Source organism: Cynocephalus volans, chromosome 3 (assembly GCF_027409185.1).
Source record: "Cynocephalus volans isolate mCynVol1 chromosome 3, mCynVol1.pri, whole genome shotgun sequence".
NCBI classification, from domain to species: Eukaryota; Metazoa; Chordata; class Mammalia; order Dermoptera; family Cynocephalidae; genus Cynocephalus; species Cynocephalus volans.
This window is the reverse complement of record NC_084462.1, coordinates 44,380,895-44,405,089: the sequence shown is the minus strand read 5'-3', so window position 1 is coordinate 44,405,089 and position 24,195 is coordinate 44,380,895. Positions and strand designations below refer to the sequence as shown.

General features: G+C 41.6%; 1 protein-coding gene across 2 annotated transcripts in view; it reads right to left on the bottom strand.

Annotated features, from left to right (window-relative positions):
- Positions 1-24,195, bottom strand: part of TTC23 (tetratricopeptide repeat domain 23) — a 98,068-nt gene that overhangs the window by 66,267 nt on the left and 7,606 nt on the right. For both annotated transcript variants that reach the window (XM_063090381.1, XM_063090380.1), the window contains exons 2-5: positions 8,457-8,656; positions 4,516-4,639; positions 1,349-1,499; positions 1,031-1,156 (exon numbers count right to left, since the gene is read on the bottom strand). In XM_063090381.1, the coding sequence (XP_062946451.1) occupies positions 1,031-1,156; positions 1,349-1,499; positions 4,516-4,639; positions 8,457-8,636 (581 nt within the window). In that variant the 5' untranslated portion in view covers positions 8,637-8,656. The remainder of the gene's footprint in view (positions 1-1,030; positions 1,157-1,348; positions 1,500-4,515; positions 4,640-8,456; positions 8,657-24,195) is intronic.

The following is a 24,195-nucleotide window of genomic DNA, read 5'->3' as shown; positions in this document are numbered from 1 at the left end:
GATATATATCTACAGTATGTGTGTGTGTGGGGCAGGGGTGGTGGTGAATGAGAGTGAAGATCAGAGATAAAGGAAAAAAGTGAATTTAAAAAAGTTTGCAGGGATGGATGAACTCTTCATTTGCAGTCAAACAAACAAACAAACAAACAAAAAAACCCCAAGCAAAACAAATTTACATGGGAGAATTGTGATCACAAAAGGAATATCTTTAAAAGTATGAGTCAAAGTTGGTCCTTCGCAGTTTTCTGTCCAATGGAATCACTGGGTGTATTCTCTTGGGATCCTTTCCTAACACCCTTCTGAAAATTACTCCACTGGTTCTCTGAGTTCTCTTGGGAATCAACCTATGCATGCAGTCTGGCTGTGAAGGTAAACTGAATTCTTCTGGCTTTGACCAAGGGCAGCCATGTAGGTCAACAGGGATTCTCTGCCTCTTCTGGAAAAGACCTTTCTCCACCCTCTTCCCCCTACAAACCATCCTTCCAAGGAGCATGGGCATACTCTGTCACCCAATACTCTGGGGGACTGGCTTAGAGTTGGGAGGGATATGTGTGTAAACGACTCAAGATCCATTAACTTCTATCTCTTCCAGCTGGGTCTAGTTGGTGAGCGTGGAGTGGGGATCCTCTCATTGTCATGGATTCACATATGTTCATGATCATTCTCCTTTGAGGCCCTAATCATAAAATCAATCCACTGAAGCATTTTAGACTAGAGCAGTGAGGGAAAAAGAAGAGAGGGAAGGGCACAGGGGCAGGGGATGGGGAGGGAAAGTAGGCAGAAAGAAAGTCAAGAGAATCACAATCAGAACTCTAGGCCCAGGGTGGATATGAGGACTGTCTCTGATGTGTGTCTAGGGGGCTGCTCTCACATGACTGTGTTCCTCTTTCACTTCTGGACAATGCCTTGGGAAAAGCCATGGACACAGCCCCATGGAGAAGCTCCTCCTACCTGAAGACAAATTCTGGTAGGAATACTGGCAAAGAACCTCCAGCCATCATGGATACAAAGTCCTAAACGTGAAACTTACTGTGCCAATGACAATTTGATCCGTGCCTGAATTTCTATCCATTCTTCTTTTATAATCCTTCCACATTGTAGCAGCTCCTTTGAAAGTCTCTTTGCTTTTGTCAAATTCTCTGAAGCTTCCTTAAATCTGAATTATGTTCAGGAAACTCCCACTTGGTTCTAGATTCTGGGACCGAGGTCCTGGACCCCCTTGACTCCCAAACTTCCTCTATCACCCTTCCTGAGTCATCTATCAGCTTTTTATTTGGCCTTGAGAATTAAAATGTAAACATTATATGAACAGCATTTCTATGTTTAAAGATTAGACGCAAAAGGATACTTTTGAAGGGAGAGCAAGGCTCTCCCCATGGTATGGAAGAGCTCAATGGAACACTTGAAAACATCCACATTGTCGTCATAGGGAGGACCAATGGAGCTGGAGAGGATTTCTTTGGCTTTTTCTGCATGTTGTTTTGCTTGCAGTGACAGTCCTATGGACAAAGAAAAAGAGGTCTCAGTTTCTCTTTTACCTCAGTTGGACGGAAATATATTTCTCTGTGGCCGGGGAATCTAATGAGGTCTCCTTCACACATTGTCAGGAGGCACAAGGAAATGCACCTGTGCAGCATGAAATAGTGTCATGACTACAACAACCAAAGAAGTGCTTTATACCAAGTACTCAAGATGGATTTTTCCCAAAATGGCCTTTTTAGAAATAAAATAAACAGAATGAGCTGGAATCGAACAGCTTTGAAACCTCACCAATATCAGAAATAAAATATGTTACAAATAATTATAAAAAAACAAATGGAATACAAGGACTATAGCATTCTGGGCAGGAAATAAGATATTCATGAATTTTAATCCTGGCTTTGTGACAGTCTTAATGAAATACTAAAAATTCTGAATCTTCTGCTCACCCACCAATAATCATAATGTTATTTTAACATAATACAAATATGATGATATATATAAAAACTTACAAAGACAATTCCAATGAGGCAATAGACTAATGTGTGACAATCTCTTATTCCTATGTGGTAATAGACTAATATGAAACAGAATGGAGCAAAAAAGAAAAAAATAATTACTACCAAGAACTAAATTCCCCAGCGTGCTCCAGTGTTCCTCCATGGGCTTATTAATCTGCGAGAAGGGTAGCACTGGGGATCGCCTGCTAGGATTCAAGGCTTTGCGCTTCCCACACTCCCTTTCCCCTCCCCCACACTCACACCTCCTTCACTCACATCCGTACACCCCCCACCTTATGTTCTTGATTACAAAAAATTGTATCTCAAATCTCTAAAAAAGCTGTCAACATATGAAGTTAATTCTGTTTCTATGTCTATAAAGCCAGAAGAATATATTTTCTTTTCTTTTATTTTGATTTTTTGTTTTTTGGGGCTTTTGGCAGCTGCCTGGTATGGGGATCTGAACTCGTGACCTTGGTGTTACCTTGGTGTTACCAGCACCATGCTGTCCAAAGTGAGCTAACCAGCCAGCCCAAGAGGAATATATTTTCTAATGGAGAAACTCAAGGGTATGCTTTTCATGTGGGAACTCTTACAGAATATTGTCTTTTTTATTTTTTTTCTTTTAAACCACATACTTAATCGACTGGCCAGAAATTTATTAGTGCCAATCATGCAGGTGATATTACAAAAAGCATGGTGGACTGTATTTTCAACCACAGTCCGTTCCACTGAGGAACTTGAACTCAATTTCTAGGAGGCAGTGCTGGTTGAGGTTCAGCAACATTGGCTCTGAAGTCAGACTGTCCAGAATGAATTCCCTGCTCTACCACTCGCTATGAAGCATTGTCCTCAGCTTCCTCAACTATAGACGGGGATAATAATCATACATATCTCATGGGATTGTGGTGAAGACTGAATGAGGTTATGCATGGAAAACAGCCTGGTGCCTGGCACTCAATGAGACCATAATAAATAGCAGATATTGCTTTTACTTTAAATTGAGAAAGAAGAACTGTCATGCAGAAAGGCAGCAGGCTGTAGAAGAAAAGCATCACTTGAAATCCCAGATGGCAGGACACTGGTACTGGCATCTGAAATCCTGGGTCTGAGTCTCAGATCACTTTACTTATTAACAGTGTGATCTGGGGCAAGCTGTTTCAACTCAGACTTGTTGTTTCCTCTGAATGTACAAAATGGCAAGAGGGTGTTGGCAGGGTTTAAACTAGATGATCTCCAAGGCCCCACCTGTCTCTAACAGTCTTTGATCTAATAGGTAGGACCAGCCTATAATCAGATTTGGCCAAATTTATTGGGTGACAGTTCTATGTTTGGTATTGTGGTGTTTTCTACTTCTATTATTTTATTTATTCATTGGAGCAACCCTGGGAAGTTAAAATCCCCATTGTCACTATTGTCACTTTTCAGTTGAAGAAGCTGAGTGCAGAGATGTACTCTTGTACATGTTGTCCTAGGTTGCACAGTGAGTAAGCAGCAGACATCGCATCCTGGGTATCTGTTGTTTTTGCCTTCCCTACATCCAGTCTCCCTTCTTCTGCTTTCCTTTTGGGATGCATGGCCTCTGCATATCCAATCCAAGCAATCTGGCCAAGGCCAGCTTCTTCCTCAGTATCCAATGGAGCCAAAAGGTAGGTCTAGCCAATTCCTTGGCTTTGACATACAACCCTAGATGGTCCAATTAGAACCCCCAAACCTGGGCCAACCCCGTGGCCTACTTGGGAGAGTGCGGCGCTCCCACTGCTGGTTTGGATCCTATGTAGGGATGGCCGGTGTGCTCGTGGTGCGGGCGACACCACAACAAGGGTTACGATCTGGTCACCAAAAAAAAAAAAAAAAAAAAAAAAGAACCCCCAAATCCTAGGATTATGGTGGAGGGACATTCTTCTTCTCCTGTGAATGCTTAGAAAAAGAGTTTAAAGCTGTTGGCAGCCTTGCTGCCACCATGTGGGCAAAGCCTGGCTAAGCATAAAGCCAATACCAAGAAAAACAGAGCTAAGCAGGGGAAAAAGAGAAGCTGAATCCTGGTGACATTGTCTGTTTATGGCTGAGTTTAAAGCAAGTTTTACCCCTGGATTTTTAAGTTGTATGAACCAATAAATTTTTTTATGCCCATTTGAGTTAGTCTTTTATTTTTTTGGTTACTTATAGTCAAGAGACTCCCCATCAATAAAAATGTGAATGGATCCCATTCTAGGCCCGTATCCCATGCTTTGGGTTCTTTCTACAAATGCTTTCTAATAACCTAAAAGATTAATTCTCTCCTAAGAACACTATTTTTAAGATTAAAAAAACCCCCCAGAACAAAAAACCTAGAAGGGTTACAATCTTCCTTCCCTTTTCCCTTGGAATATTTATATGTTACTACCATATTGACTCTTTCTAAAAAGAAATAGCTTCTCAGTATTTGGGAAGGAGAATATCCAAAAGCCAGATCTTCCTGGTTAAATGTGAATCAAATTTGGGGAGAAGAGCAGAAACCAACCAAATGACCCTCCTCAGTCTGACATGAGCTCACCTTTCATCTGGAGGTACCCTTGAGCCAGATTAACATGCGCCTGTGCTAGTTTCCAGTGAGAGTCACCGTAGCAAATTCTTGTCAGTGCTACACAACGCACAAGCTCTTGAATAGCCTGTTTATACTGTCAGGAAGAGAAAATGGGCTTACCAGTTAGACAACTTAAAACTTAGGAGTCACAAAACACAAAATCACTTTGTACTTTTACCCATTCAGTAAATATTTACTGAGTGCCTACTATAGGCTAAGTGTGTTTCTAAGCACTTGCGATACATCAGAGAACAAGACAGACAAAGATCTGTTTTGGGTGCTAAAGTGTTCATCCTGTAGGGTGAAACAGATAATAGACATTAGAAATAAGTACAATTTATAGCACATTGTAGCTTTGCTCATACCCATAAATACTTCCTTAGAATAAATTCCTGCAAATGGGATTATTGGGTAGAGGATATCCAAAATTTTGAGGCTTCGAGAAGCTACTGCTGAAGTGCTTCTCCGAGAGGCTGTACCAGTTCACACTTCCAGCACAGCACCTGTGAGCAGGGAATGCCCCATATGTGGAACTGCACACACACTGAGTTCTTATTTAGTTTTTAGTTTGCCAATTTGTCAGTTAATCCATTTCTCCTTGTTTTAATCTGCATTTTTTTTCCCTCCTAAATTAGTGAGGCTGAACATTGTCAATGGCTGTCTGTATCTCTTCTTTTGAGATCAGGCTTTTATTGCCTCTAGACACAGGAAGTTTAGGGAATGACTTCTTAGGAGACAGAGAGAGCAATGAATACAGTGTATGAAAAAGAAGGAAATGATGAAAACATGGGGGAGTCTAGACAGACAGTCTGCCAAAAAGAGAGGGAGATCTGTTCTGATAGTGGATCTGTTCCAACCACAAATTTCCAACGAGGGGGATTCTGCTGACTGAGTCAGGTGTCCCAGATCACAGTCCTGGTTCTCATTACCTGAATGGAGACCGGGGTATAGAAAGAGCAGTTGGTCCTCCCCTCCACTCTCTCATGTGTTTAATGCATAGTCTGGATATCCCTTTTGGCTTTCCAACCTCTATTATGCCAGTTCCTGTGGCTTTAGCAACAGGCATGGTTACAGGGTAGAGGAGAGATAAAAATGAAGTAGGAACACAATTTCAGAACCGGGACAAGCCTTGGAGATAATCAACCATAATCCCCTCAATTTAAAGACAAAGAAATGTAAGGTCAGAGAGGAGAGATGATTTATCACCCGAGTAGTAGAGTCAGAACTCACAGTCAGGCTCCTTGATGCAAAGTCCAGAGCTCTCCCCACAGCATTATTTCTGGACTATCTGGAGTTTCTTAAACTTCTAATTAAATATGTAACACTGATGATTAGTTGGCCTGGCCACATATATTTAAGAATCAATATTTTATACCCAGATCTTGCTGTCTAAATACTATTCCCCACCAAGAGGAACCAAGGTTCCTTGAATTCAAGGCTGGAGCAGCGGAAGACCAAGATGAACCTGAAAAATCTTGTTGTGCCAGAAATTAATGTTCAAAGAATGAGAGGATAGATTGAGGACACAGGATCCCACTGGCAAATATGGGGCAACTTAAGCTTCAGTGAAAATAATGGGTTGTAACACATTTGAAAAATAGGATTTTCTGAACCCTATAAATAAATGAATAATAAATAAGATGTGAAGAAAAAAAAGCTCTTCCTTGTAATAGAATGCCAACAAATAAATGTGGATGCTAAAATTAGGGGGCAAAGTCTTAAATATATAGAGTCTCAATAAATCTCCCTACGAAGTACTTATGGTTATTAATCACCAAGAGAAAAACTGTAATTCTACAGTGAAAAATCCTACCAGACAGCACCTTAACCAAGGGTTCAAAGTTAGCATCACAGCAAAAGACAGATAGCCATATTATGGGCCTTCTGATAAGATGCACTGAGAAGGGCCCTGTGTCATGTCTGTGGTATGCTTGCCCTAAATGCATAATCTGATTCAATCATGAGAAAAGATAAGAAGAATTCAAATGAAATTTAAATATTCTACAAAACAGAATATAGAATATTCTAAAAATGGCATATTCTATAAAATAATTACAGTATACTTTTCAGAAATATCAAGATCATGAAAGACAAAGATAGGTTAAGAAATTGTTCCAGATTGAAGGAAACTAAAGAGACATGACAACTGTATTCAACATAAATTCATGGAATGGACCATGGATCTGATTTTTTTCCGTAAAGGACATCATTGAGGAGAAATATGGATAAGGTCTGTAGATTAGATAATAGTATTATACAAATAGTAATTTCCTAATTTCAATATCTGTAACCTACTCTCAAAGTTCAGAAAAATAATATGAGAGAGAGATATATATATAAAGCAAATGTTAAAAATCTTGCAACTCTTCTGTAAGTCTGAAATTATTTTAAAATAAAAAATTAACAAAAACTGGATATTTTAAAAGGTAAATTACATCATGCTGATATCTTGCTGAATATACTTTTACAGGCATTTAGTTTGAAACCTGCAAGGCCCTATGAGAACCATATTTCATATCAGTCCAAGGCTTCCTCTCTTCACTTCAAACACATCCCGCTTGTGCCCAGCTTGTGGATTTTAGGTGTGCTGTTTCCTCTCCCCAGAACTCTTCCCCTCAGCCCCTCTATGTTGGCTCCTTCACTTCCTCAGATCTCAGCTCATTTGTTACCTCTTCAAGGAGGCCCTTCCTGACCACCTGACCCAGCATGGGCCCACTCTGCTTCCCCCACAACATTTACCACTATCTATAATTATCTGGTTTATTTACAATGTTGGTTGCCCCTCAGGTCCACGAGGGCATGCACCTTGTCTGTCCTGTTCAATGCTATATCCTGGGATTCCTCATCTGAACCACAGAACACAAAGATGCTTTAGTACCATTCTAGATGCATAGAAGATAAGTTAATTCTGGTTGAGAAAGGCTGCTGGCCTAGAGTTGACCTAGCACAAGGCTTTAGGTACTGAATAAGTACCTGTGGCATAATGAATACTCACACATTCAAAATCGAATTCATACCCTCTTGCCATAATCCTGCTCTCCCTCCTGTATTCATTATACTGATGCAGAGTACGGGCAAGCCTCCAGTCACCCAAGCAGACTGACACCTAAGTCAGGAATTCTACACACTCTTTCTGCCTCGCTCTTGCCTCTCCATCCCCTACATTCCTTCGGTCATCCAGTTCCACTGCTTTGCATTTCTAAATTCCTTTCAAAAGATTTCAGCATTTCTACTGCCTCTGCCATACATAATTCAGGCCTTCATAATTCCTTGCCAGGATTACTGCAAATATCCTCCCAGCTGAGCTTGTGTCCTCACAGTACTTTTCACACTAACTACCATTATCTGTCCCCCTATTTTCCTAGCCAAACAGTGAGTGCCCCCCAAGGCAGAGGCTGTGGCTTTCCTCTGTCTGCCCCTGGCACCTGCACAGTGCCTGGCACACATTAGGCATACAACAGGTATTTGTGAAATAAATAAATAGACAAACAGGGCCTGACATGTAAGAGGTAGTAGAGAAATGCAGATTAAATGAATGAGTGAATGAGTAAAACTTTTGAGGGGAGAATGGGAAAGAAGGATGCAGAGAACGAGAAGATTAAGAACACAAGGAATTATAAACACCACAGGAGCAGAAGGTTCAACTGCTTTGTTTGTGTTGTACTCAAGAGCCTAGACCTGGCATATGGTTGGAGCTCAGTAAATATTTGTCCTTGATCATGTCACCCACTGTGCATGGAGCCCTGAGGTACCACTGTACTCACTCATGCATGCAAGGCACTCTCTCATATACTGTCTTGTACCAACCTCCTGAGATGATTAGGAATGTGATCTAAAATATGCTATTTCTCTTGATCATATGTTATAGCTTAATTCCCAGAGTACAGGTATAGAAATGAAAAGCTTCTTACTTCATGACTGCTGGAATAGGACTTTGCTTTCTCTTCACAGAGGAGGAGTTTCTCTTGAGGAAGTTGGAATAGTGCCGTCTCAGGCAGCTTGTTCTGGATCTTCTTTTTACGAGTGATGCTGACAGCAGCAACAATTTCATCTAGGTGATTGGATATGTGCGTTTCCTGTGATTCTTGCATATTTTTATATACATTGTCCTCTAATTTTTAAATAAAAAATAAAGGTGTTAAATGATAATTTCCATAGTTACTTTTAGAAATACACATTTTTAAAATAGAAATTGTGGCTAGAATATAGACAACTAGATTAAATGTAAAAGGATGAAAAATAATACCCTAAAATTAGTCAAAAATAAACTTGGAGTTATTATATTAACATCAAAGTAGATTTTATCGCAAAGAATATTACCAGGGATAGAGAAGGGCAACTCATCAAGAGGACATAATTATCCCAAATGTTTACACACCTAATAACAGTTTCAAAATATAAGACCCAAAATGGATAGAACTGTAAGAAGAAATAGACAAATTCTAAATTATAGTCAGAGATTTAAAAATCTCTTAATAACTGATATAAACAAGTAGGCAGAAAATTAGGATATAGAAGACTTGGACTACATGATCAACCAACTTGATTTGACATTTATTAGAACACTCCACCCAAAAAAGGATATGCATTCTTTTCAAGTACACATGGACATTAACTAAGACAGATTATATTTTGGACCATGTAACAAGTTTCAATAAATTTATAAGGATTCAAGTCATACAAAGTATATTCTCTGATCACAAAGAACTAAATTATAAATCAATGACAGATACATATCTAAAAAAATGTCCAAATGTTTGGAAATGAAATAACACAATTCCAAATAAACCATAGGTCAAAGAAAAACAAAACAAAACAAAACAAAAAAAAATTGAAAGTAGTTTAAATTGGATGCTGCAAAAGCAAAACATACAAGAATTTAAGAATGCTATGGAAGCAGTCCTTACGGGAAATCACAGCATTAAATGCCTATTAGAAAAGTGGAAGGGCCTCACATGAATGACCTTGGCTTTTGTAAGAACCCAAATGCCCCAAGGGATCACACCCTGATCACATAAGCCCTTCTCGGCCGCACCCCATCATGGCACTGGTTGCCCTTCTCTTCTGCATTCTCCTTCCTGCCGGCGCGAATCGCACGCCAATCAGCTCTCCCCCAAGCCCCATGTGGTATGCTAAATAGGGATTGTATTTTAAACCAATCAGCTTTCCCTTAAAGCCCTATATATATGTGTGTGTGCTGCCTAATAAATGGGCTCTCTCTGGTGGATCGTCAACTGGTGTCAACTCGTCCTTTCATTTGGTGCTGAAACCCGGGATGGAGTTCCCCTTGAGCGGCGACACTTTTCAGATCGCAGCAGCAACACTTTTTGAGTCGCCCCTCGGGAACTCCGTCCCGCCAGGACCGGCCTCCCTTCCACCGCTCACCACTGATGGTCCACCCTCGCCCATTCTTTTCGGCGCTGGCTCCTTCCGCTCACCACCGGCTCATCATTAGGTAAGCCCCCTTTCCTAAAGGGCACCAGCCCTTTTCAGGCTACCGCAGGGAGTCTAGCCATGATCGTCGCTAGCCCCTAAAGCCCAATACCCCACCCCACCACGGTCTTCACGACCACCATAAATTCCCAAACTATAACAGGTTCCAAAGCCCCGGTAAACTTTTACTTTCATTTTTGGAGGTTAAAAGCCCCATTCTGTTCTCTCCTTCTCTCTTTCACCCTCCTGTCCACCACTCTCTTCTCTCCACTTCCCGGGTCCGGGACCTGACCAGAAATTCCTAGCGCTAGGTTCCTTCAGGCACCGGGCTTTTGCCCTAGAGAAGTGAAGGTCTGAGTGATGACCCACACCTCCCTTCTCTCCTCCTGGTTTGTACCTGAACCTGCCGGGACTGACGTGACCTACTGGGGACACCCTCTAGGATCCCGCCTTTCCCAACCGGCTGAAGGATCTGTCTTATCACTAATCTCTGTCCGATTTCTGTCTAAATTTCCATTAAGAGACCAGAATGGGTGCTTCCTCCTCCTCCCTAGGGGACTCTCCACTTCAATGCCTTCTGAAAAACCTCACCAACCTTTCCCTCAGGCCGGATATTAAGCCCAAACTCCTCACCAAATTCTGCACACAAGATTGGCCTTATTATCCTTTAGATAATCAAAACACATGGCCCCTGAGGGCACACTAGATCCTAACATTCTACAAGACCTCTTTAACTACTGCCAGCGCCTAAAAAAATGGAAGGAGATCCCCTACATCGAGGCTTTTCGCCTCTTGGCTCAGAACCCCACCCTCTGCGCCTCCTGTGCTCCCTCTCAAGTCCTTTTAGCCTGTAAACCATCTTCACAGTCACCCCTCGATTCTTCCACCTTCGACCCTGCTGATGAACCCCCACCCTACCGACCTCCTCCTCCCCCATCATCTGCGTCACCTTCTGCACCTCCTGCGCCATCCACTCCTCCATCTTTACCCTCCCCTACTCCTGACCCACTAAGCCCCCCTTTCACCCGTTCCCGAGGACCTCCCCCCTCCCCTTTAACAATCGCCCCACTACGTGAGGTAGCTGGGGCTGAAGGAGTAGTTAGGGTCCATGTTCCCTTTTCCCTAGCTGACCTTACAGAATTAGAAAAAAGACTAGGCTCTTTCTCTACCGACCCTACCACCTACATTAAAGAATTCCAATGGATCCTGCAGGCCTACAGCCTCACACTTCATGACATCTTCATGCTCCTAGCCAATACCCTTCTCCCCGAGGAACGCTGCAGGGTCTGGGATACAGCCCAAACCCATGCCACTGAAACGCATCGTACCAATCTGGATCACCCACCAGGCCCCCAAGCAGTCCCAGAATAGGAACTAATTGGGATTATAACACAGCCCAGGGAATCCAGGCTCGAGACTGTTTTGCCTCTTGCCTAATAATTGGCCTCAAAATATCGGCTCGCAAGGTCGTCAATTTCCAAAAAATTCAAGAAATTGTCCAAAAAATTCAAGGAATTGTCCCAAAAAAAGAGGAAACTCCCTCCAAGTTCCTCAATAGATTAACTCAGGCCTTTCAACAATACACTAACTTAGATCCCAACTCAGAAGACGGCCGGCATGTCCTTATGACCTATTTCCTGGCCCAATCCTACCCCGACATTAAAACTAAACTTAAAAAATTAGAGCAGGGTCCTGCAACCCCTCAGACCGAAATCCTGTCAGTGGCCTTCAAGGTTTTTCATAATCAGGAGGAGGAAAAGGAACGTCGAAAACAAAAGGCCGACCACGCCAACTTCCAGATGTTGGCCCAGCTTATCAACCCCCCTGGGCGCCCTCCCACAGCCTTCACCTCTAAGCCTCCACCTGGAGCCTGCTTTAAATATAGAAAGGAAGGGCATTGGGCAAAGGCTTGCCCCACCCCCAGGCCACCCACCACTCCTTGTCCAAAATGCAAAAAGAAGGGACATTGGGGATCTGATTGCCCCCTCACCCAAAGGGGTGAGGGACCAACTGCCCCACAGTCCCCCGAACCGTGGACACCACCTATGGTGGGCCTCGCTGAGGAGGACTGATGGAGCCTTGGGCCCTTCCCAACCATCTCTGTAACAAAGCAGGAGCCCAGGGTATCCATGGTTGTGGACGGCCACCCAATATCTTTCCTCCTGGATACCAGAGCCACCTTTTCAGTCTTAAGGGAATTTAAAGGCCCCACCACTTCCAGCAGTTCTCCTATAGTCGGGGTAGGAGGTAAACAAATTTTTTTCCCCAAAAACCCCCTCTTTTAACCTGCTGCCTTCAAGGCACTCAATCTGTTTTCTCCCATTCCTTTCTAGTCATGCCACAATGCCCCGTCCCCTTATTGGGTCAGGACATCCTATCACAACTCCAAGTCTCCATTACTTTGCCTCTGCCCTTGTCCACTTCCCCCATTTCCTTCCTCCTCGCGCTAGTTCAAGCCCAGGATCCTATTAATCCCACCCCTCCAAAAAGGTCCTTACCCACCTTAACGCACCCTGTTAACCCCACAGTTTGGGACACTGCCAGCCCAGCCCTGGCTCAGTGCTCCCCTGTACGCATAAAAGTGAAAGACCCTTCCAAATATATTTGTCAGGCTCAGTATTCATTAACCACAACAGCCCTCCTCGGGTTAAGCCCCATCATTCAGGACCTATTAACAAAGGGGTATCTCCATCCCACTCACTCCCCTTTCAATACTCCCATACTCGCTGTGAAAAAACCCAATGGCGCCTTTCGTCTCGTCCAAGATCTCCACCTTATTAACGCTGCTGTTATTCCCATTCACCCCCCTTGTATCAAATCCATACACTCTTCTTTCCAAGGTCCCAGCAACCTCTACTGATTTCTCGGTTCTGGACTTAAAGGATGCCTTCTTTTCCATACCCCTGGAAATCGATACTCAGGACATTTTTGCCTCCACATGGACCGACCCCCACTCCCGTCACTCCGAACAACTCACTTGGACGGTCCTGCCACAGGGATTTCGGGATAGCCCTCATATTTTCGGGCAGACCCTAGCACAGGACCTCAAATCTTTTCACTTAAACCATCCAGAGTCCACCTTATTACAATATGTGGACGATCTCCTTCGATGCAGTCCTTCGTGGGAACAATCCCAAGCTGACACTGCCCATTTGCTTAACTTCCTAGTGGGTAAGGGATATCGAGTGTCCCCTGCCAAAGCCCAAATCTCCTTACCGTCTGTAACCTACCTTGGTTTTCTCCTCTCCCTGGGAAAGAAGGAAATCACCCTGGACAGAAAACAGTTTCTTACTGATCTGCCCATCCCCAAAACCAAAACAGAGATCCTATCTTTCCTGGGTCTAGCCGGATATTTCAGAGCATGGATCCCCAATTTCTCTTTGCTAGCCCGACCTCTCTATAATATGAGTAAGGGTCCTCCTGAAGAACCTTTACTCTCCTCACCTCAGCACCCTTTTCTCAAGCTTCGGCAGGCCCTTCTAACAGCCCCTGCACTTCATCTCCCTGATCTAACTAAACCCTTTTTCCTCTATGTTCATGAAAATACGGGACAAGCTCTAGGCGTCCTAGGACAGAATTATGGCCCCTCCTTTGCCCCCATAGCATACCTATCAAAACAGTTGGACCCCACTGTACGAGGCTGGGCACCCTGTCTAAGAGCCCTAGCAGCGGGGCAGTTGCTGCATAAGGAGGCATCCAAATTAACATTTGGGGCACCTCTCAGCATTCTCTCACCACATCACCTCAAAGACCTCCTTACCTATAAGGCTCTCCAATCCCTCCCAACTTCCAGAATCCTAACCCTCCTATCCTCGTTTCTGGAAAATCCTGCCCTATCCTTCACTACCTGCCCACCCCTAAATCCGGCTACCCTACTGCCTATACCAGATTCCTTCAACACCCCTTTGCGTAGCTGCATAGAAAGCCTTCAAAATTTTATACCTTACCGCTCTTCCATCACTGAGGGACCCCTATCTCACGCTGATCTCACATGGTTCACGGATGGGTCCTCATTCAAGGAAGGAAACACTCATTACGCAGGGTATGCCATAGTCTCCCTTGATTCGGTTATAGAGGCCCAACCTTTACACAAGGGTACTACCAACCAGCAGGCCGAACTTATCGCCACCATGCGAGCCTGCGTTCTAGCTGAAGGAAGAATTCTTAACTTATACACTGACTCCAAATATTCTCTCTCATGCCACCATATGGAAAGAACGCGGTCTGCTTAACACCAAGGGTAACACAATCACCAACTCAGCTTTAATCTCCACATGAATTGAGGCATCCCATTTACCTTGTGAATTAGGAATCATTCATTGCAGAGCCCACCAGAGGGACGATTCCCCAATCACTCACGGGAATTGTAAGGCTGACCTCGCCGCACACACTGCGGCAATGCACCCACAGACACAAAACCAACTTCCCATTCTTCCATACAGCTCCCAAGGTTCACAGACACCCTCTCAGCCTCAACCACCTAATGATGATAAGTCCTCTCTCTTTTGCTTGCTCCATGACCTGCTTCACTCTAGCCCCCAAGCTTTATCCCAGTTTTTACAAGCCTTCTTCTCAATCACCCCATCTGACAAAGCCCTCTTACAAAAAATTTCCTCCTCATGCACAATCTGCCAGTGTACCAATCCTAACACCCCTCTCAAACCTGGGCCATACCCCTCTCACCAGGCCAGAGGTCTCACACCCACGGCCGACTGGCAAGTCGATTTTACACACATGCCTTCTGTCCAGCGCCTCAAATACCTCTTGGTGTTTGTTGATACCTTTTCAGGATGGGTAGAGGCATTCCCAACATCCAATAAAAAGGCCTCCACCGTAGCCCAGACTCTCCTTTCCCAAATCATCCCACGATTTGGGATGCCCACTTCCATTCAATCTGACAATGGAACTGAATTTACCACCTAGATAATACAAAAACTCTCCCAGTCACTCTCTCTCCCCTGGCACCTACATTGCCCTTACCGACCTCAGGCATCTGGAAAGGTAGAGAGAACCAACAGAACCTTAAAGGACATACTAACTAAATTGTCTCTGGAATTACACCTTGATTGGGTCCGTCTTCTACCTCTCGCTCTACTCAAGACCAGAGCTCTCCCAAAAAGGCCCTCCAATCTTTCCCCTTTTGAAGTCATGGATGGTAGGCCCCTCCTACCCCCGGGGATCACAGCAACTGAAGGACCCATACCATCCACCATGGCCTTACCCTTGCTCTCCCACCTTCGCAACGAATTATGGAAGTACCAGGACTGGCTACTTCCAGATCCGTCACTTTCCAAAAATAACCTTTCACTCAGCCCAGGCCAATTAGTATTCTACACTTCCCCGGAACCCAAAACCCCCCCTAACCCCTAAGTGGGAAGGCCCATGTCCTGTCATCCTTTGCACTCCAACTGCTGCTAAACTTGCCCTGCCAGGTAATCATGTTACTCCATGGATTCATATTTCCAGGATGAAGCCTTACACTCAGGATCCACCCTCGGCCACCGAGAACTCCAATAACAAGCTGCAAAAGAACTTAACACACCATTCTTTTAAGTGTATCCCTCATCCTACCGACCCTTTCAAACTCCGCCTATCCCGGACCTCAGCCTTACCCCCAATTCCGGAGACATGAACCTTCTCCTTGGCCTTCTCCTGTTCTTTTCATTTCACCCAGGGAGCTTTCAGGCCCCTCTGCTAGCTCCCCAGGGTCACCCATTTACACCTGGCAACAGATCATTTTTGAAACCCTCATCTTTCTCTCTCTCTCCCGGAAATTGTTTTCTCTCATGCGACTGCTCCTGGCGGCCGTCCCCTTAAACGCTTCCCTTCCTCAACCATTTATAACCACACCTTCGCCCCACCAGGCTCTTTCTTCTGGTGCAATGGAACCCTCTCTACCTCCATCCTGCCTAATCTTACTGTTCCATGCCTTCTTGTCACCATTGTCCCTCAACTCACTCTGTACTCCAATTCAGAACTGTTCTATCTTCTTCATCCACCCTCAAAACAAAAAGGGGCTGCCTTCCTCCCAATCATGGTTGGTATTTCCCTAACAACATCAGCGGTTGGAGCCGGCCTGTCGGGAGGAGCCTTAGGACACAGTATATGGGCGGTCAAAGACATCATTACTAAACTTGAAGGGGCTCTGACCTCCACTGCCAAATCTCTTTCCTCTCTACAGAGACAAATCACCTCTTTAGCTCAGGTCACCCTCCAAAACCGTAGAGCACTAGACCTCCTCACTGCAGAAAAAGGAGGTACTTGCATCTTCCTTGGGGAAGAATGCTGTTATTATATCAATGAATCTGGTCTAGTAGAAACAAACATCATCAAACTCACCGACTTGGCTTCCAGCCTACGAACCACATCCAGTTCTAACCCCTTTTCTTCCTTTATCTTAAGCCCTATCCTAACTTGGATTTGGCCCATTTTGGGACCTCTAATCATTATCCTCATAACCTGCCTTCTCTTGCCCTGCATCATTCTTCAAGCCCAAGTGGGAAAAATTTCTAATCAGGCCTTTAACCAGCTTTTACTTAGAAACTACCAGCTCCTAGATACCGATGAACCCCTCGCCTCATCTCATGAGCGCCTCAGCCGATGCTGAAGAGGTACCACCTTACAGAGGAAATGCATTCCTACACGCCCTCGCCACTGACGCCTGGTTGCCCCCTCCAGTCTCCGACTACAAACAATGGAACCAGTGCATGTGCGACTTGTGGCTTCAAGGAACGTTTATGGACTTTTCCCCTTTTGAAATTACTTGTTTCTCCACCCTCCTTTGGGGTTTCATAATGGGTATTTATGTACCTTCCTCCTTTTGCCCCCCCCCCACAACGCCCCAGTTCAGCAGGAAGTAGCTCGATGACTTCAACGTCCCCTTTCCTAAAACAAGAAAAAGGGAGGAATGTAAGAACCCAAATGCCCCAAGAGATCACACCCTGATCACATAAGCCCTTCTCGGCCGCACCCCATCATGGCTCTGGTTGCCCTTCTCTTCTGCATTCTCCTTCCCACCAGCGCGAATCGCACGCCAATCAGCTCCCCCCCCCAAGCCCCATGCGGTATGCTAAGTAGGGATTGTATTTTAAACCAATCAGTTTTCCCTTAAAGCCCTATATATGTGTGTGTGCTGCCTAATAAACAAGCTCTCTCAGGTGGATCGTCAACTGGTGTCGACTCGTCCTTTCAGCTTTTACCTTCAAAAAGTAGAAAAAGAAAAGCACCTCAAAGTAAACAGAAGAAAATAATTAATAAAGTAAAGAATAAAGCTAAACTCACAAATCAACAAAATAAAAATGGAAAAACAATAGAGAATAAAAATCAATGAAACCAAAAGTAAGTTCTTTGAAATCAGTAACATTGACCTCTGAGTAATCACGAAAAATGGAGAAAAAACACAAATAACCAATATCAGGAATGAAAGAAATGACATTACTACAGATTCTACAAATATTAAAAGGTTAACAAAAGAATACTATGAATACCCTTATGCCAATAAATTTGACAACATGATGAATAGACAAATTCCTTTAAAGACAGAAACTACCAAAGCTCACCCAAGAAGAAATAGGTATCTGAATATCCCTATACATATTAAAGAAACTGAATTTGTGTTTTAAAAATCTTCTAAAAAAGAAAACTCCAGGCTTAGATGGCTTTACTATTGAATCCTATTAGATATTTAAGGAAGCTATAATACCAATTCCGCACAACCTCTTCTAGAAAATTGAGGAGAGAAAATATCCTGACTCTTTCTATGGGACCTTGATACCAAAACAAGACAAATATATTACAAGAAAAAAATTTCAGATAAATATGCCTCAGAAACAAAAATGCAATAATTCAAAGCAAAAGTTTAGCAAATCAAATCCAACAATATATAAAAGGGAAAAAAAATACATTACAACCAAGTGGGGTTTATCTCAGGAATGCAAGATTGGTTTAACATTAACAAAAAATCAGTCAATGTAATACATAATATTAATAAAAAAGAAAAACTGCCTGATCATCTCAACCCGGAAAAAGCATTTGACAAAATCTAATATCTAATATCCATTCCTGATAAAATCTTTTAGCAATGTGGAAATAGAATTATATTTCCTCAACCTGATGAAAGGCATCTATGAAGAACTTACAGCCTAACGTCAGACTTAATGATGAAAGACTAAGTGCTTCACCTCTAAGATCAGAAACAAGACAAGGAGGTTTGCTCTCAACACTTCTATTCAACATTGTATTGAAGCTTCTAATCAGTGCAATCAATGCAGAAAAAGAAATAAAAGGCACACGGATCAGAAAGAAGTAAAACTGCCTTTATTCACAAAGCGTATCTCTGCTATTGTCCATGTAGAAAATCTGATGGAATATGCGAAAAATCTACTAACAGTAATAACTGAGTTTAGCAAAGCTGTAGGATACAAGATCACCATACAAAATAATATTTCTAAATATCAGCAATGAACAATCAAAATGAAATTAAAATATGATAACATGTCCAATAGCATCAAAAATAGGAAATAGGATTAAGTCTATCAAAAGATGAGTAAGAGCTGCAAAAAAGTTAAAACTATAGAGCACCACTGAGAGAAATTAAAGACCTAAATAAAGGGAGACATACACCATATTCATGGGTTGGAAGACCTAATCTTACTAAGATGTTAATTCTCCCAGATTGATCTACAGATTTAAAGCCATCTCAATTCAAATACTTGCACAGGCTTTTGTTTTGCCTTGTGTTTGGTAGAAACTGACAAATGATTTCTAAAGTTCGTAGGAAAATGCAAAGGACCTAGAACACCAAAATAACTTTGTAAAAGCAGAAGATTAACATGACTTTCCCCCAAGATTCGAAAGCTACAGTAGGCAAGGCAGTTTGTACAGCTGTTAAGATAGACAAACAGATCAATGTAACAAAATGGAGAGTCCAGAAATGGACCCACACATACATAAACAACTGATTGACAAAGGTGTGAAGGTAATTCATTAGAAAAGAACAGTCTGTTCAACAAATGATGCTAGAACAACTGGATACTCACATGTAAAAACAAAATAAAACAAAACAAAAAAAACACGCTTTGGTCCACACCTAACATTATATACAGAAATTAACTCAAAATGGAACCTAAATCTAAATTTAAAACCTAAAACTATAAAAACTTCTATAAGAAAACCTTTGTGACCCTGGGTTAAGCAAAGCTTTCCTAGGCATGACCACCAAAAAGAGTCATAAAAAGAACAAAATGACAAATTAGACTCCATCAAAATTTAAAATTTCTGCTCTTCAAAAGAACTGTTAAGAGAACAAAAAGACAAGCCACAGGCTGGGAGAAGATATTTTTAAAAATATGTATCTGATAAAGGGTTTGTATCTTAACAATATAAAGAACTCACAACACTCAATAAGAAAACAACTCACTATAAAAATGGGCAATATATTTTAACAGAAACTTCATACAAGAAGATATACCAAGAAAAAATAAGCACATGCTTTATGTTCAACATCATTAGGCATCAGGGAAATGCAAGTTAAAACCACAGAAAGACATCACTTACACCAATCAGAATGAGTAAAATTAAAAAGACTGACTGTACTAGATGTTGGTGGGAGAGGAATAACTGCAAATCTCATATACTGTTGGAAGGAATGTAAAATGATACAACCACTTTGGAAAACAGTTTGGCAGTTTTGTTCTGTTTTTTTAAATAGTGGTAAAATATACATACACATCTTCCCACTTCAACCATTTTTAACTGTACAGTTCAGTAGCACTAAGTACATTCACACTGCTGTGCAACCATCACCTCCGTCCATCTCCAGCACTTTTTCATCTTCCCAAAGTGAAGCTCTGTCCCCAGTAAATAATAACATTCCTCACTATTCCCAGTCCCTGGCAGCCACTATTCTACTTTCTGTCTGTATGAATTTGACTATGCTAGGTACTTCATATAAGTGGAATCGTGTACTATTCGTCTTTTTGTGACTGGTTTATTTCGCTTAGTAATGTCTTCAAGGTTCATCAATGCTGTAGCATGTATCAGAATTTCCTTTCTTTTTAAGGCAGAATATTAAATACCATATTTTGTTTATCCATTTATCCATCAATGGAAACTTGGTTGCTATCGCTTTTGGCCACTGTGAATAATGCTGCTAGGAATATAGGTGTACAAATATCTCGGATTTCTCCTTTCAGTTTTTTGGGGTATACACCAAGAAGTGGAATTGCTGGCTCATATGGTAATTACATTTTTAATTTTCTGAGGAAACATCACACTATTCTCCATAATGGCTATACCATTTTACATTCCCACAAACAGTGCACAACGGTTCCAGTTTCTCCATATCCTTGCCAAAACTTTTTTTGTTTTTCAAATAATAGCTATCCTAATGGGTGTGAAGTGATATCTCATGGATGGTGGCTTTGATCTGCATTTCCCTAATGATTAGTGATGTTGAACATCATATGTATTTATTAACCATTTGCATATCTTCTTTGAAGAAATGTCTATTCCAGTCCTTTTCCCATTTTTTAGTAGAGCTGTTTGCTTTATTGTGGTTGACTTGTAGGAATTCTTTATATATTCTGGATTTTGACCCCTTATCAGATACATGATTTGCAGATATTTCCTCCCATTCCATGGACTGCCTTTTCACTCTGTTAATAGTGTCCTTTGACGCACAAAAGTTTAAAATACTGACTTAGTCCAATTTATCTATTTTCTTTTCTGTTGTCTGTGCTTTTGGTGTCATATCTGGCAGTTTCTTAATAAATTAAACGGATGCCTAGTCCAGGATCCATCCATTTCACTCCTAGGGGTAGAGATAAATGTGAAGTCCTAACTCTAGGCTAAGAGAAATGAAAGCATATGTACACACAAAGACTTATGTGCAAATTTTCATAGCAGTTTTATTTTTAATAGCCCAAAACTAGAAATGACCCACGTGTCTATTAATAGGTAAGTGAGTAAACTGTGGTATAGCTATACAATGAAATACTACTCAGCAATACAAAGGAATATGCTACAATATGAATAAATCTAAAAATAGTTATGCTGAGTAAAAGAAGTCAGACAAAAGGGAGTACATACTGTATGATTCGATTTATGTAAATTTCGAGGAAACTTAAACCAATGTATAGTGACCAAAGCAGATCAGTGGTTGCCTTGAACTGGAGTGGGGGGGAGGAGGCATGAAGGGGAGAGAAGAGATGAGGAGGGAAAAAGTGGGAAAGGGTTGAAGGGAGGGATTGCAAAGGGGCATGAGGGAACTTTTTGGGATGATTGATATGTTCATTATCTTGATTGTGGTGGTGGTTTCATGGATGTACACATATGTTAAAATTTACAAATCTTACACTTTAATGCCAATTCATAAAGCTGTTCATGTATAGATAGATCAGTGTTTCACAGATCCTTCCCCATTCCCCCTCTTCCTGCCCATTTACTTCAAACTCCAATTTTGCTATTCACGACAGATAGTTTAAATTTCATCCTATTATCATTCATCTATTTATGAGCTCAACAACTATTTATTCACTTCTGACTATAAGCAAAGCACCAGATACTATGAGGTAAAGAGTAACCCCAAGAAATGTGAAAGATCGGGTACACAATAGTACGATAGTAGGTGGCACAAATGCTGGAAGAGTGGCAGGTGGTAAGACTTCAGATATAGCAACCATTGACTCAGCTTGCTTGGTTGAAATGATTTCAGCAAGCAAAGACAGAGCAGAGAAAGCATCTCTAGTACAGTGAATAATTAGCAAAGGCCAGGAAGTGGAAAAGTGAAATGAATATATGGCTAATTGCTGGTAGTTCAGTGTGGTGTGTGTGAGGTGGGAGCCATGGATATAGAACTTCATTTTCCAAGCCAACTTCTGTGGTGCACTGGAACCACAAGACAATGCACGTTTCACAAAAGAGGGTTATTGACAAAAGTGGTCAAATGAGTTGGTAAATACAAATATTGGTTCCACAAAAGGAGGATTCTGTGATCAAATGAATAGGTAAACATGAACCAGTTTCTTTACCTCAGGTCTTCTCAAAACTTTTAATATGTTATAACACCTTGTGAATATCCCAGATAGGGGTGTTGTATGCAGCACTTTCCCAAACTTTTTAAACCATGAAATTCTCTTTTTTCTGGAGTGCCTATTAATCTTATGGAACTAGCATTTTTTAAGCTTAGCTTGGGGAACCCTGAGACAGGGGAAAAGTTGAAGGCTGAACTTTAGGTTAAGAAGGCATTGACTTTCTTGGGCACAAGTAGTGAGCCACTGAAGGTTTTCATCAGGAAAGAGAAATGATAATGCTCCCATGAGAGTGATCCATAATTAGTAGGCAAATATATTATAATCCAACTACAGGAGGCAAAGTGGCCACTGATTTTCAAACTTCAGATATTGTAGTACCACCTGATGACTTTTGCTCTACCTGTACTCTGCCTGTACTCACTATTGCTAACTTTTTATTTAAAACCACACACTTTAAAAAAACTTAAATACTTACTTCAGCCTAACCCTAATAAATCATAAGTAGCATTATGGGTTTGATGTGCTAGCTATGTTTCCCCCTAATACACATTAAAACAAAAACATAGGCATTAATATTTTAAAAGTTTGTCTGTATTACACCTAACATCCCAATTGCAAGCATTGCATATGTTAGGGAATTCTAAATTTGAGCAATAATGCACAACCATTTTTAACCATGACCCATCAAGAAAATTTCATTCTGTAGTTTACATTCTGACAAAGTAAGCATTTTCCCTAAAAATTAAATTATAATATTCCTTATGCCTTTTAAAACTTGCCCCAAGAAATTCTGATACTTCTTCAGTAAGTGGGTATGGTCCTGCAGCCATTCCTTTACCTGCGGTTGAAAAAAACTACTGAGTATGTTACTGTGATTGAACAGAATGAATTCAGGTTCACAGTAGCAGTGGGAAGGGAAGGGATGGGAAAAGTGATGACAGGAATTACTACGAGAAATAATTATGGAAACTTGAGAGCTGCTTGGATGTATAAATTAAAGAAGGAGGACAGTCAAGACTGACTCTGACATTTTCATCCTGGGACTCTAGTATTCTAGAGTGCTGCCTGTAGGCTGGCACACTAAGGTCATTGACCAAATCCTGCCCACTGTTTTTATAAAATACAGTTTTATTGGAACACAACTACGTACATTTACTTACATATTGTCTATGGCTGCTTTTGCACTACAACAGCAGATGTGAATAGTTGTGACGAAAACCTTGTGGTCCTCAAAGCCTAAAATATTCACTCTCTGGTCCTTTACAGAAAAAGTTTACCAACTCCTAAAAACAGTGATGACATAAACAGAAGTAGCAAGATAAAGTGGTCATCTTGATAAGATAATCAATTTAGTTTCAACCTTATTGAATTTGAGGTTGTAGAAGAAAATATTCATCTTAGAAGTCTGAAACATGTCACTAGTTCGGAGTAACATCTTTCTAAAGACAGGTTTTTCTTTTCCTTTTAAAAAAAGACATGTATGACTTATTCCATGCTTACTTCCAAATAGGATCTGAGATGGCTAGAGATAAGTGTTGAAACAGACTGGATATTGTTACCAAGGTAAAGTGTGTCAACTCCCTAAGAATCCAAAATAGAGCTTTACATTTTCAACAAAGACAATGTTCACTGAGAAGAAAGTAAGAGTTTTTCTTTTTCTCATAAAGCAACATAGAATGAAAACATAAAACAGAGAGGGGAGGAAGCAGCCAAAACTCAAACCATGAGAAATCTATGGAGGCTGACTTACAATTCAGGTGACTTGCTCATTCCTGGGTAGCTCTTTAAAATGTGAAAGGCCAGTCCTTCAGGTTTAACATCTATGTTTTGCATAAACTTCACAGTACAGACACTCTGTGCTATTTCAGATCCCAAGAAGGTGGTTGACTTTTTTCAATTAACTTTTTGCCTTATACTTCCTCATCTATTCAACCCATTGGCTGATGAGATGACCTTTTCAATAGTTGCTGTGGTCTAGAGAAAGAGCAGTAGACTGGGATGGGGAATCTGAGATTCAAGAACCTGTGCTGTCTCAACTACCCATGTGATTTGGGCAATACCAACAACTGATATTTACATAACATTTTATACTTCCACATATTTTGTCTCATATGGTCCTTGCTACAACCACATAAGGTAACAGAGGGCAGGGATTACAATCCCTATTTTATAAATGAGGACAATG